The 12,259-nt window shown below is 45.8% G+C and overlaps 1 protein-coding gene across 2 annotated transcripts in view; it reads left to right on the top strand.

Moving 5' to 3' along the window:
• LOC120956956 (uncharacterized) overlaps positions 1–12,259 on the top strand; it is a 40,028-nt gene extending 27,769 nt beyond the window's left edge. Inside the window, exons 3-4 of one of the 2 annotated variants that reach the window (XM_040378819.2) lie at positions 9,949–11,119; positions 11,180–12,259. In XM_040378819.2, the coding sequence (XP_040234753.2) occupies positions 9,949–11,119; positions 11,180–11,749 (1,741 nt within the window). In that variant the 3' untranslated portion in view covers positions 11,750–12,259. Of the gene's footprint in view, positions 1–9,948 lie in introns of both variants that reach the window. The other variant, XM_040378811.2, reaches the window with a different exon arrangement.

Raw genomic sequence — 12,259 nt, forward strand, 5'->3', positions numbered from 1 at the left:
CTGACGAAAACTTTAAGCAATACATCATCTTCAGCGGCAGCTTGCAAGAGCACATCCTAAAACACATCCGTTTTTTGCCGCAACTCTCACTTACGCTCCTCGAAAAAGTTTTCCAAACTATTCGAAATAAGTAGCAAGGGCTAAAGTTTTCCTTCCTATCGCTACCAGCCTGCCTCCTCCTGGACTCCGGCACCGTTCGTTGGGGAATGTCACACCTTTGAGCGCCCTTGTCGATGCACCCTTTTTTCCAAATAGTTTTTTCCAAATAGTTTGTCCCCTCCACTTATAAGCGTGGGAATTTCTCAAACAGGAGATCTAAGCCTCTCTTCCCCCCTACACCACCTCAGGCACTGCAATCCGGCATATTAATAAACCCCATTTTTTACACCAGTAGGGTTGCACACTATTATCACGCGTGTAGGGTGTTCTACCTTAGTGCGAGGTCAGCTGGTCGCGTAAAGATTCCGTTAGCCGTTCGTTTTTCTTACTTCTATTTATTTCATCGATCATCGCACGAATGGCAAGGCAGTGCGTTCCAATGGCTTTTAAATCGAAAGCGTTAGGGTACCTCGACATAACCCTTTACATCACTTTAAAAATGTGTACGTGAGATACGCCGGTCCATGAAGGTCCTTTCTATCCAGGCGAGATTGACGACAACCCCCGGTTATTCTGGTGCGTTTCGTTTTCCGTACCGTTTTCTGTAGCTCCTTCGTCGTTTAATCGAGCACTGCTTAGCGAAAGGGGAGCGAAACTCACATGAGATGCTATGCGCGCTACAGCTTGAACGCTCTGCTTTGCTCCACAGCATTCCACAATATCGATTGGCTAACGTCGTAGGGTGAACAGGCAAGAACACGCATTCGCAGCAGATTGCAACCGGAAGTTATTACAAAGCGTGTCGCATTAAAAGTAAGCAACAAAATCAATCTGAAGATTGACCCCCCTCGGTTGGTAAGTTAGACAGACAAAAAAAAGAGATAGAGAGCGAGGGAGAGAGAGAGAGAAAGAGAGAGAGATAGCAGAACATGCAACTGAAAATCCTTATCTCTACAGCCTCACTTCTACCCCTGATATGGGGTGCGGGGAATTTATGTTTTCATAACGTCAGCTGATAGGCTTGGACATATTCACGTGCGTTTATATGCCGAAGAAAGAGGCATTGTACTCTGGGAAACACAGCGAAAGGGCTTATCCTACTGCAAATGCTAGACAGATTAGTAATCACCTGCAAAATGATGGACATTCCACAACTCACCTATAGGAACAAGGCAACCTGTATAAAATCCTTCTTATGTGCACAATACAACAAGATTGTTTACACTTGTTGTGGCAATGATCAGAGTGAATTTTATGTCCCGTTCGTGTCTCGTGCAATCAATCCATCTCTATTGACCGAGTTTCAGTTTAAGATGCTTCGATGTTTGGGTTTCATTCCTCGTGCAACTTAATTTTTCACAAAAAAATACTTCGATTGAAGGTTCCCTTACATACGTGACCGGTAATGAGTGATTCCTGAATGCTGTCCTATGAGACTTGGAATCCGATGGAACTATGCCTAGAAACGGTAAGTCGACTGAGCTTTCGAATGATTTTCAAGATATTCTTCGTATGGGTCATCACTTTAAAAATACCCCTTTTGTGAATGACGCCAGCTGGCCAGAGACACTGTCGAAGGCCTTCTCAATATCCAGCATAGCAACGGAGATGGATTTGTTCAGCTAAAGAATGGACTGTATATTGTCGACGGCGTCCTTCATTCTAGGAATGATCGACTTGTAGCTGAAGAATGGACTTCCCTGGGTTTGACTGTTGGTACCAGCTCAGGAACCTTTGCTTTAGGAATGTATTTCACTTCGTGGGGCCCGGTGGTCAGCAAAGAAGGCGACTGTAGTTTATTATATGATATATAATGCATCATATATTATACATTACAGTCTGTTAAAAAAAACACGTTCCCGAGGAATACGTGTAACTCGAATACCCTCGTAAGACAAATTTCACGTTTTTCATTTAAAAAACATTACATTATTGGGTATGTTAGATTAGATTTGATACTTTTAAGCACTGTATCACTTATTTGATACGGTTCGTGCCGAAAACTCTGATATTTCTGGCTTGTAAGAGGGCAAGTTTTAGCAAGAATGCAATTTACATTGCAATAGATCATTCTTGATGCAAATTGTACTGATTGGACTTTTTTTGTACTTGAAGCAAATTGTACTGATATTGGGGCCTCAATGATTTTCAGTATCCTCGCAAGGTCATCTTACGCGGCGAATGGTTTTCGTCGTCGATGGTGCTTTCGTCGCTTTGAATCTACTTGTTTGTATTCAGCTTATTTCTAACCTACCTTTTGCATCATCAAATAAGATTGAAATGGGGTACTAACCGAAGTGTGTTGAAAAGTGATTAGCGAGGTCTATTCCGCTTTCAAAGTTGTTCCGATGAGTAACAGGAGTATCAACTAGTGTAAAATAAGTGAAAACAAGCAAGTATCTCCAAAACGCATATCTTCTCGGCCGTAAGAAGCACAACCCCTAAATAATACTGTTGAATGCGTCGCTTGGGATCAACCCAACCCAACGCAACTTATTTCCCTGTACTAATTAACGAGCTTCCTGAGGTTGGCGGAAGATGCAACCCACTTTTCACTTTTCCGTTTGGCGATAGGTGCAAAATTCGAGAAAACAGCTCGTTTTTGCTGATTGAGCCTGTGCGGACGGTGAGCCAACTATTGTCGCATGGGAAAGCAACCCGGCATGTTTGCCCAACTTTACCAATTAAGCTGGTTGCATACGCTTCGGGATGCTGCTGATTGCAAACAAGTAGCAGCGTCATCAACAATAAAGCTGTTTCCCTTGATATAGAAACATAGAGATATAGAGAACGAGATAGAGAGTGAGAGAGAGGGACAGAGAGAGAGAGAGAGAGAGAGAAAGACAGAGAGAAAGGAGACAGAGTGGAGCTAGGTGCAGCTTTTAATGATGAACCTGGCATAACCGTCATAACAACGAATTGTCACAAATCGTGCCAACCACCCTGCTGCAACGTAGCGCGGTACAAGTTGTCGGGCAGGAAAAACTTCTGGGGCTAATTAATTATTCCTAAAACGCTAACGCCCACGCGACCGCTTTCCCGCCTTTGCGCAACGCTCCGATTCCCGCGGCTTGCTGCAGCATAGCTAAGAAATATATGCAGTATGAAAATATTAATGATACCCCTTCCTATCCTTCGCAGCTCTCCAGCAGCTGCGTTCCGCGTTACATGGAGAGAGAAAATATATTGATTTCACTGTCGCCGCAAAACAAACAAACAAATCGAACATTCCAAAAACTTTATGCACATCCAACGATCCATTCGGGCAATCTTGGAGCAATTCGTATGTTTTTTTGTTTTCTTCGTTTTCGTTTTCTTTTCTGTTTCATTCCCTACGGCAAACTTTTGCCCAAAAAAGGGATGTGCAGGGACCGGATCTTTGCGAACACGCCAAGATTAACCGTGGATTAATTAATAAGGTACGCCGAAAATGGTACCGGGCCGGGTAAATGCCTTCAACCAGCGGACCGGATAACATTTTCCTTGCCTAGAATGGAAGCAAGGTAAAGCCGGCCGAGGCACGTCAAGGATTACTGAACTGGTCCCGCCTGTCGGCGAACTTTTTGGACTTCGAGCCAAAAGCGAACGGGGAAAGAGTCATGACCGTCCATAAATATGCAAGGTTTAATGTGTTGTGCAGCACGGCTTTCACGAGCCGTGGTGAGATTAAATGGGGAAATTAGTTTACATTTTACTTTCCCCACCTTAAAGTGTTGCCCGACGCCGGGCAATACTGAAGCAGCATCTCAAATCGATAATGCCGCGATAAGGATAATAATCTGTAAAGGATAGCTTCCGTCACTCAACGTGCCTGTGTGTGTATGTGTAGGCGAGCTTATTTCTTTAATAATTTCCAATGAAAGGGAACTTTTCCAACGCACGCTTTTTTCCCTCTTTTTTCATTGCTTCGTTCGATCACTGGTTCGTTCTATAGCTGTCTGTTTGCTTCCACTTCAGGTTACCCCTGTGGGGAGGGAGCAAGTTTTAAGCGGCGAGCGTTCAGAAAAGTTAAACAACAAACCCTGTCACGCACACACTCACACAGCACGAACACAAAAACGGCACATAATGAGCGCGGAAAGCGGGGTGAACAAAAAGTTTGGGGCCAAATTTTCCCGCTCGTTTGCCAAGCCCGCCTCATATAAAATTCTACGAAGAATGGGCAAAGTACTCCCCCTTCCCGCAAGCCGGCAAAAAAAATAACATCCGCGAGCTGAAACCTGTATGCGCATGGTGAATAGATTGATGATAGTCGATGGGAGCTCAAACAGAAGAAACGAACCGTTCTGGCTGCGGCCCGGGTCCGGATGCGCCCATTTGACAGGTCGTGGTGGTCCGGAAGCTCGCCCAGTGCGGTGGGATTATCTTCGATTGTCCGTTTCCTATTTTCGCTTGCTCTGGGTTACTGGGAACGGTTGGTATCCGTTTGCATGAGAGTTTAGCGTCTTTAGCTTGTGTTCGTTTCCTGTTTTATTTTGTATTTTTCGCAGTTAGTTTTGCCACCGATACTTTGAGGAGAGCTACTGCGAAGCGGCCCTGAAGATTACCGCAAACAGTGGTGAGAGGATTCGTGATAAAATCCTTACTCTTGTGTATCTCTAGCCGAGCAAAAGCCGGGAAGGTGTGCAATGGAGACAGGTGTGCATAGGATACAGGATACGACCGCGGGTAAAACATTGAGTGACGACTGCTGCCCCTCGGCTACACTATTATCTAAATCACGGATCTCCAAACATTCAAGCCGCATTACTTAACAAATAATGTCGCTAATGGCCATTTGGACGGTTCTTAAGCTAATAGGAACGTTTAAATTTGAAAGAATATATTTACTGAATATATCCAATATACACAGTTGGTATGGTTTGAGTAACATAGTCAAAATCAGGGGTCTCCAAACTATGGCCCACCATGACTAGTAAATCAAAATTTAAATATTTGCTTTTGAAGATTAAGATGCAATGAAATAAAGATGTAGAAATATTCTAATAAAATCGTGTTTTGAATAATCGATCATTCTAAAGATAAAGTCAAAATGGCCCTCAAAAACAACGTTATTTGTGAAGCAATCCGGCCCGCGAAATAAAATGTTTGGAGATCCCTGATCTTAATCCCTGATCTAGACTAAAGATTTCATAATTTTAAAAACCGTCACAGGCCGCATTTTAGACTCTGTTGCCCGTTGTTCGGAGACCCATGTTCTAAAGCCAAAGCCTCAAAGACACTCTTTATACCGAACATAGCAAGACAGAAGCATTATTACCTTTTACAATTCTTCTTGTTCTTTTGGCACAACAATCGCTGCCGGTCAAGGCCTGCCTGTATCCACTATTTGGGGCTTGAACCCATGACGGGTATGTTGTTAAGTCATTCGAGTTGACGACTGTACCACCAGACCAGTCCATCGGTCTTATGTTTAAAATATTGCAAACATAATACGATTTACTATCCTCAAATCTTACCCTACGTTTTGATCTGAAAATCGGACTTTAAAGCTGAAAAACCATTGCATACTGTTGAAGACGCTTAACTTGACCAACAAAAACGATCGACGTCTAAGCAAAAAACACGTGTTTATTAAACTATAACTTCAAGCCAAAACTCAGTTTCAGCAATTGATTTCGGGTAATCGTACGTAATGGTGCTAGTACCAATATTGGTGATATTGCACTAAATTACGCTCCATATGATAATTTAAGAGTAATTATGTTCTCTGGTCATTTACAAAGAGTTTAAAACTTAAACCGAGCAATTCCGTTACATAGTGACAGAAAAGCCATTATTTTTCAAATATGTTCACATTTTTCCAAAATCCTCAGACCTTCCTAACGAAACTCTTATTTTTTTTAACGCTTTAAATTACCACATAACAACGGAATTATTATTTTTTAACTTAACTTTTATGAAAGGTTATTGATGTACTTTTATGAAATGTCATTGCGTTTTGATATTTTTGAATTTATAGTTTTATATTTTGAAATTATAGTATTGTTTTTTTTTTAAAATAAGCAACAAAAATGAGTGTCCTGTAAGTAATTTACCAAAAAAGGCCAAAATCAACATTTCTAGCTGAGTGAAAAATCGACTTTGAATCAAGCACACCTATCTCGGCGTTGGTAGACTACGGTCGTTATACAGTACTTTAGTCAATATTTTCATATCTCAAATTAATACATTTTTTACGATCAAATTATGTAAGAAATCAATATTACGACAGTAAGCATTGCTGCTCATATGAAAACAGCTTCAAAACTATGTTTCATTTATATTATACAATTTCTTTTAGGTATGTTTGTTTACCACCATACCATACCATACCATACCATCATTCTAGGTACAACAAATCAGTCAAAAAAATATGTGTTTTTTTCGTAATTTTTTAGTGATTGATGATAAAAATGGTTGTAATTGCAAAGATAAAACACATTGCAAATACTATGTGTTAAAATATTCATTCATTTACCTTCCTGACACTTAAAATCTATTAAATCACATCTGTACATCTACAAATTGCACCACTATTCGTACATTTACCCTAATGTGTTGAATCAATGCCCTTTGCCAAGATGCTACTTTGCTACTACGACAATACGCGATTGAGTTTTGGACAGCATCCTATGCAGTGGCGGATTTAGAGTGTCGGGGGCCCTAAGCAGCATCTTGCTGCGTGGATCTTGTACATGGTGAACGGTGTGAGCATCTTGAGAGTTGATTCCGCTGTACATGGTGAGCGGGGCGGGGGAGATAATGGTACCCAGTTTGGGTGATGGAGCAGTCAACTTAGATTGCTTTCCGTTAAACTCACCACTAAACTTATGGTTTTGTGGGTAACCATTAAAGTAAAAAACAAATCAAATGTCTACATTCAAAATGAACTACATATAACTTATGACTAAAATATAATGTTGGGTGCCAACTATTCTATCTTGACACAGATGATAACAAACATATTTGATTTCCAGTTTTCCCCTCAAACTCGTAGGCATGTATGTACCAAATCTAGTATTTTCAATTTCGAGAAAAATATACGGATAAGAACGGTATGTTAATGGGTAAATTGTTTTTTTTTTAATTGCGCAACAGCTGATGTCAGTTTTTGGCTATCGGATGTAATTGGTATCTATGACATGGCTACCGAGGTACAATCGTCAAGATGTAAGACTCATTAAATGCCCGTCATGGGATTAGGCCTAGAAAGGGCAGCTCCTCCGTAGAAAGGATTGACTATCCGCAAAGCGCGGCACGCGAGCCATATGTGGCTCTTTAATTTCGTGCTGGCAGCTCTTAGCCGTCTAATATTTCTTAAAAATTTCACATTTGTTCACTCTCGGCTTATCTATTTAGCTCTTCACATGGAGCTCTGCGAACATTGTTATACAACGGGCTAGGTATATAGTTTAATAAGTCTCGAAAGCCTATATAGGCCGGCAAGTCCGCGTAGGCCGTTACACTAAATAGAAGAAAAAGGAAAAATGGCTATGATTGTAGGGTATCGCAAAGAAATTTGAAGTGAAAGCGGGCATATCAACAAGCATGTATACACGACGTTTAAGTGATCCTAAACGCCCTACGCTATGGTAACAATAAGTCAATGAAAGCCAAGCTCATTTTACTAGTGGGTACAGGCAGGCCTTGACCGACAGCGGTTGTTGTGCCAAAGAAAAAGAAGAAGAAACGCCCTACCAATGTCATGAGTAGAACATATTAATGCTTAGAATGCAATTGCAAATCATTTTGTAAAACTGTTAGTTGGTCTTAATGGAAATATATAATTTAAGTGGTACACCCCTGAAAAAACATTCAAATAAATTTGTATAAGTGATCCTAGAAGAAAAGATCTTAATTTTAGAAAACATCAGGGCTGCAACGTCTAACAGAAAGAACTTAAAGGACCGTTCGTAGATAGTGTCAGCATATATTTAAAAATGATATGTTGAACTCATATGTCATCCTTACTATGTATAATTTTTACTAGATCCTAGTTACGTACCTTGATATCGAAGAAGCCAAATGTATCGGGTAAAAACGCTTTGATCAACCGCGTGTTCAACTTCTTGATACGACTTGCTTTCTTAGAATCCATAAAAAATCTTAGAGTTCTTAATTTAAGGAAAAAGTAAACATTCCTAATAATTGAAGATACAATAAGTGACATAAATGAATTGAAAATTCCATTCAAACGAAAATACCCAACATGCTACACGGGTAAAACCCAAAAAGATTCTTAAACCCGGTAAAAACGCAAAACATAAATACCGGGTAAAAAGGTATTTTCCCCACGGTACAACACTGCACATAGGTGTTTCGGGTGGTTGCAAACGTATGTAAGGTTTATGGGCTTTAGAACCACGATATTTACAGCGCTAGCGATAAGCAATGTTCTGCGTGACTCTCAATGCTTTATTTCTAAGCATTGTTCTAAGTAAATCTATCTATCTATCTAAGCAAACTCTCATGCAAACTTCTTGCCCAAATTGTGTATGTTCCTAGGGTTGTAGATTTGTCGAGGATAGTTTTTGCAATGATGCAAGTTTGTTGGTACTTTAGTTTCAGGAACTTTACCATAAGTATAATGATGTTGGCTCCATGTGGCCCAATAACTATCTTTTGAACATATAACTGATGGTTAGCTTTTTTGTTTGCGTTCATATTTTTGAACTGTAAAATAAACTCTTCAGTGAACACGTTCCAATCTAATAGCAAGTACCATTAGCCAGAGCAGTGCCCAGTTTAACGGACGGCAATACTTTTGGTTCGCAACTCGTCACAACTACAACGCCTGACGCCTTTAAATTCGATGCGTCTTCGGGGGAAGGCGAACCAGAACGCAACGCCATCGCCAACAACAAGAAAGAAAGAAAGAAAAAACATGTGACATGCAAACTTATCAATTGTTTGCCCCGCACGTGTGTCAATAAATAGGGGGGAAAGTGAAATGGTTTCTAATGCCATCCCCAGGATGGAAGGTATCAAGACCCTCCAGCGAGCGAAGAAGCCACGATAACGAGTTCGGCAGGAGTCCAAGGGTATGCAAGCGCAGTTCTTAACCCCCTTGCTGCTGGGTGAAAAGGTGGACCTAGACGGGGTAATCGGTTATCACACCAGAAGGCCAAGAATGTCCAGCAAGCGGACCCAGCAGACCCCATCTGGAGAGACACTCGAAGTTGCGCTCAAAAATATATCCTTCCCAGGTTCAAAGGGGGTTTGTCTTTTTTCGTTATTTTTTATTCAACTCAGAGCTGACGTGCACGTACGTGTGTCGGCGTTCTTCGATTAAAACTTCGTAATCCACGTCTAGGGCTACCTGTTGCTTCCACCATTCCCGCATCTTCTCAACCATCCCATCACACTACTAGAATAAGCCTCTTATTCATTCGGTGGCATTTGTCGGAGCGCAGAGCGCCGAATCGAAAGGGTTCTAAATTGCGTAGGAAGCAAAACAAAGCCCACCGAGCGGCTCCCCCGTGTAGGCCTGACCAAGGGGAGATGCGGGAGGGTCCCGAAACTGCAGAGAAAGCTGCACAAACAGCGAACCGGCCACCAGCCACATCGCCGCAAGGGGCACAATCGAGTGCCTTTTTTCCGTGGCTGGGCGAGCGTTCTGGGACACACCAAGGACAAGGGAAGGGCCGGGGCCACTCCAGTCCTCTATTTCCATCCTTCTGCTTGCCCGCCCGCGCTTCTCCGCCAAAAACAAAAAAAGTGTGTTACTCTGCACCTGCAGAACCGTTGCCCACTAAATACGATCAATTGTGCGGGCACTGTATTTGGTGGCACCTTTGTTGACAGAAAAGTTACCTAACGCTTCTTGTTTTTCTCTTACATTTTCCCCCCTACCCTTTCTCTCCGCAGAAGCCTGAAGGATGAAGCGAAGCAGCCGTTCGTCGAACAGGCGGAAAAGCTGCGGCTGGCCCACAAAAGCCAACATCCGTACTACAAGTACCAGCCGCGGCGCAAAAAGTCCAAGCGGTGCGTCGGTGCCGGCGCAAAGTCGGGCAAGTGCTGCGAGCTGCACTACGCCGAGCTGAACGGGCTGGCAAGCCCGCCGTCGATGGAGGACGGTGGCTCGTCGGGCGACTCCGGCCAGTACGCCCATCCGGACGGCCAGTGCCCGTCGACGAGTGGTGGGTTGGCGCGCGGCCCGAAGCAACAGCCGGCGGGCAAGGGGCGCAGTCGCAGCAGTGCCGTCCGGGCTGGGCCGGCTGAAACGCCCCTTAACGGACCGCCGGCACTACCACCACCACCGCCGCCACCGTTAGCCACCAGCTACGAGCTGGAGCTGGCGCACGAGCGTGTGACCGGGTACGGCGCCGGTAGTGGCGGTGCTGCCCCGTACGAAGCGCCCCTTTCCGTCGAGCTGTACTCGGCTGGCGGCGCCGATGGTGGGGAAGGCACCGGGCCCGCGCTCACCACTGCCGACTGCCACTTCCTGGAGGACGGCCAGCCCCAGAGCAGCATGGAGATGGCAGAGGTGCAGCAGTCGTCCACTGGCAGCAGCAGCAGCAGCAGCAGTGACGCCGCAGTGGCCGCCCAACTCCAAAGCCAGCACTCGTCGCCGTACGGAGCGCGCGACTGGACCATCCCGATCGGCATTGAGTTACGCGAGTCCGCCACCGCGATGGAGACTGGAGGCACTGGTGGTGGTGGTGCGTACGGGCTGCACGGCAATCGGCCGATGTCGTCCAGCTGCATGGCGCCCGGCTACGCCTACACCAACTATGCCACCGCGTACATGCCGACCACGCCGGAGTACCACAGCTCCCAGACGCCACACTTCCAGCCCGGCGGCGGCGGTGGCACCGGCGGCAGCGGTAGTGCCGCTCCGTTCGAGGAGACGGGGGGACTTGCCTGCTACACCAGCCAGCCCACCTCGGCGGTGGCCCACCGGTACGCGCGCGGTGACGTCGGCGACGGTCCGTTCGCGCACCAGTACCACGTGCACCACGGTCAGCTGCACGCGGCCACCGCGACGATCGAACCGGACGGCCGGCAGCCGAGCAGTGCGACGCCCGAGCTGGAAGAGGTAAAAAGTATCCTACCGGTTCGCATACCCTCAATCACGCTTCACCATGCCACTCCACAGCACGCGGTCGGCGCAGTTGCGGTCGTCACCAGCGGCGAGAGCGGCCTGGCGGACCAAGCGCGCGGCACCGTGCAGATACTGATGCCGGCGCTATCCGCGTACGTGAGTGGTACCGGTACCAGTACCGAGGTGTACGGGCGGCACGGTTCCGACCAGCACGCGGCCCACGAGCAGCAGCAGCAGCAGCACCGTCTCACCGCGATACAGTCGAACCGGATGCACGGTGCGTCCGAGCCGGGCCTGTTCAACTATGCCCTCGGCGAGACCGGCCAACAGTACATGCCGACAGCGATGGGACACCATCATCTGCCGTATGCCGGCGGCCAGGCGCGTATTGACATCCACCAGCAGTCGCCACCGCAGCACCAGCACCAGCATCAGCAACAACCCCAGCAGCTTCATCCGCTTGACCTGCACGAGCAGCACCAGCAGCAGCAGCAGGTGGCGCACCATCACCAAAGCTACCACCATAGCCAGCAGCCGCCACAGGACCCGTACCAGTACGGCAGCTCACCGCCGGGCCAGGCTGGCCGTATCCCGACCGGCAGCGGCGACGGACAATTCTACTGATTGGTCCTGTACGACACACACACACATACACACCCACATTCTACTAGGTTTTACTCGATCTCTACTACACACGGATGGCGGTGGGACGGTGGCCGAGCAGGACGCAAAGGAGTCATATGTCTAAACACTGCTCTTAACATTGCGGACGAGGCGCCGAGTTCGAACCCGACCACCTCTACTGGTGACCCCCCCCCCCTCCCTCCCCCTTTAATGTAAGGCCCGTGACTGGTGCATATCTCTAACGGCGAGTGTTGGGCTGCAATGGTGTACCAGCAAAAGAAAACGTACGCATTTCTAACTAAACGGCGTGCCGGGTAGAAACGGCTACGAAACGCTGCCAAAGCTTTCCGTTAGAGTTTCACGGCGGCAGCAGGCCGTTAGTTTACGTTCCCGTGTAATCTATTCGAATAACAGCGTAAAGCGAATCTGCGAATCTACGAATCAAACATGTTTGTAAATCTGCATGAAGCTAATTGAAGTAAATAAAATGAGCAATCAAACCTCTTGCAA

This window comes from Anopheles coluzzii, chromosome X, assembly GCF_943734685.1.
Source record: "Anopheles coluzzii chromosome X, AcolN3, whole genome shotgun sequence".
Lineage (NCBI taxonomy): Eukaryota > Metazoa > Arthropoda > Insecta > Diptera > Culicidae > Anopheles > Anopheles coluzzii.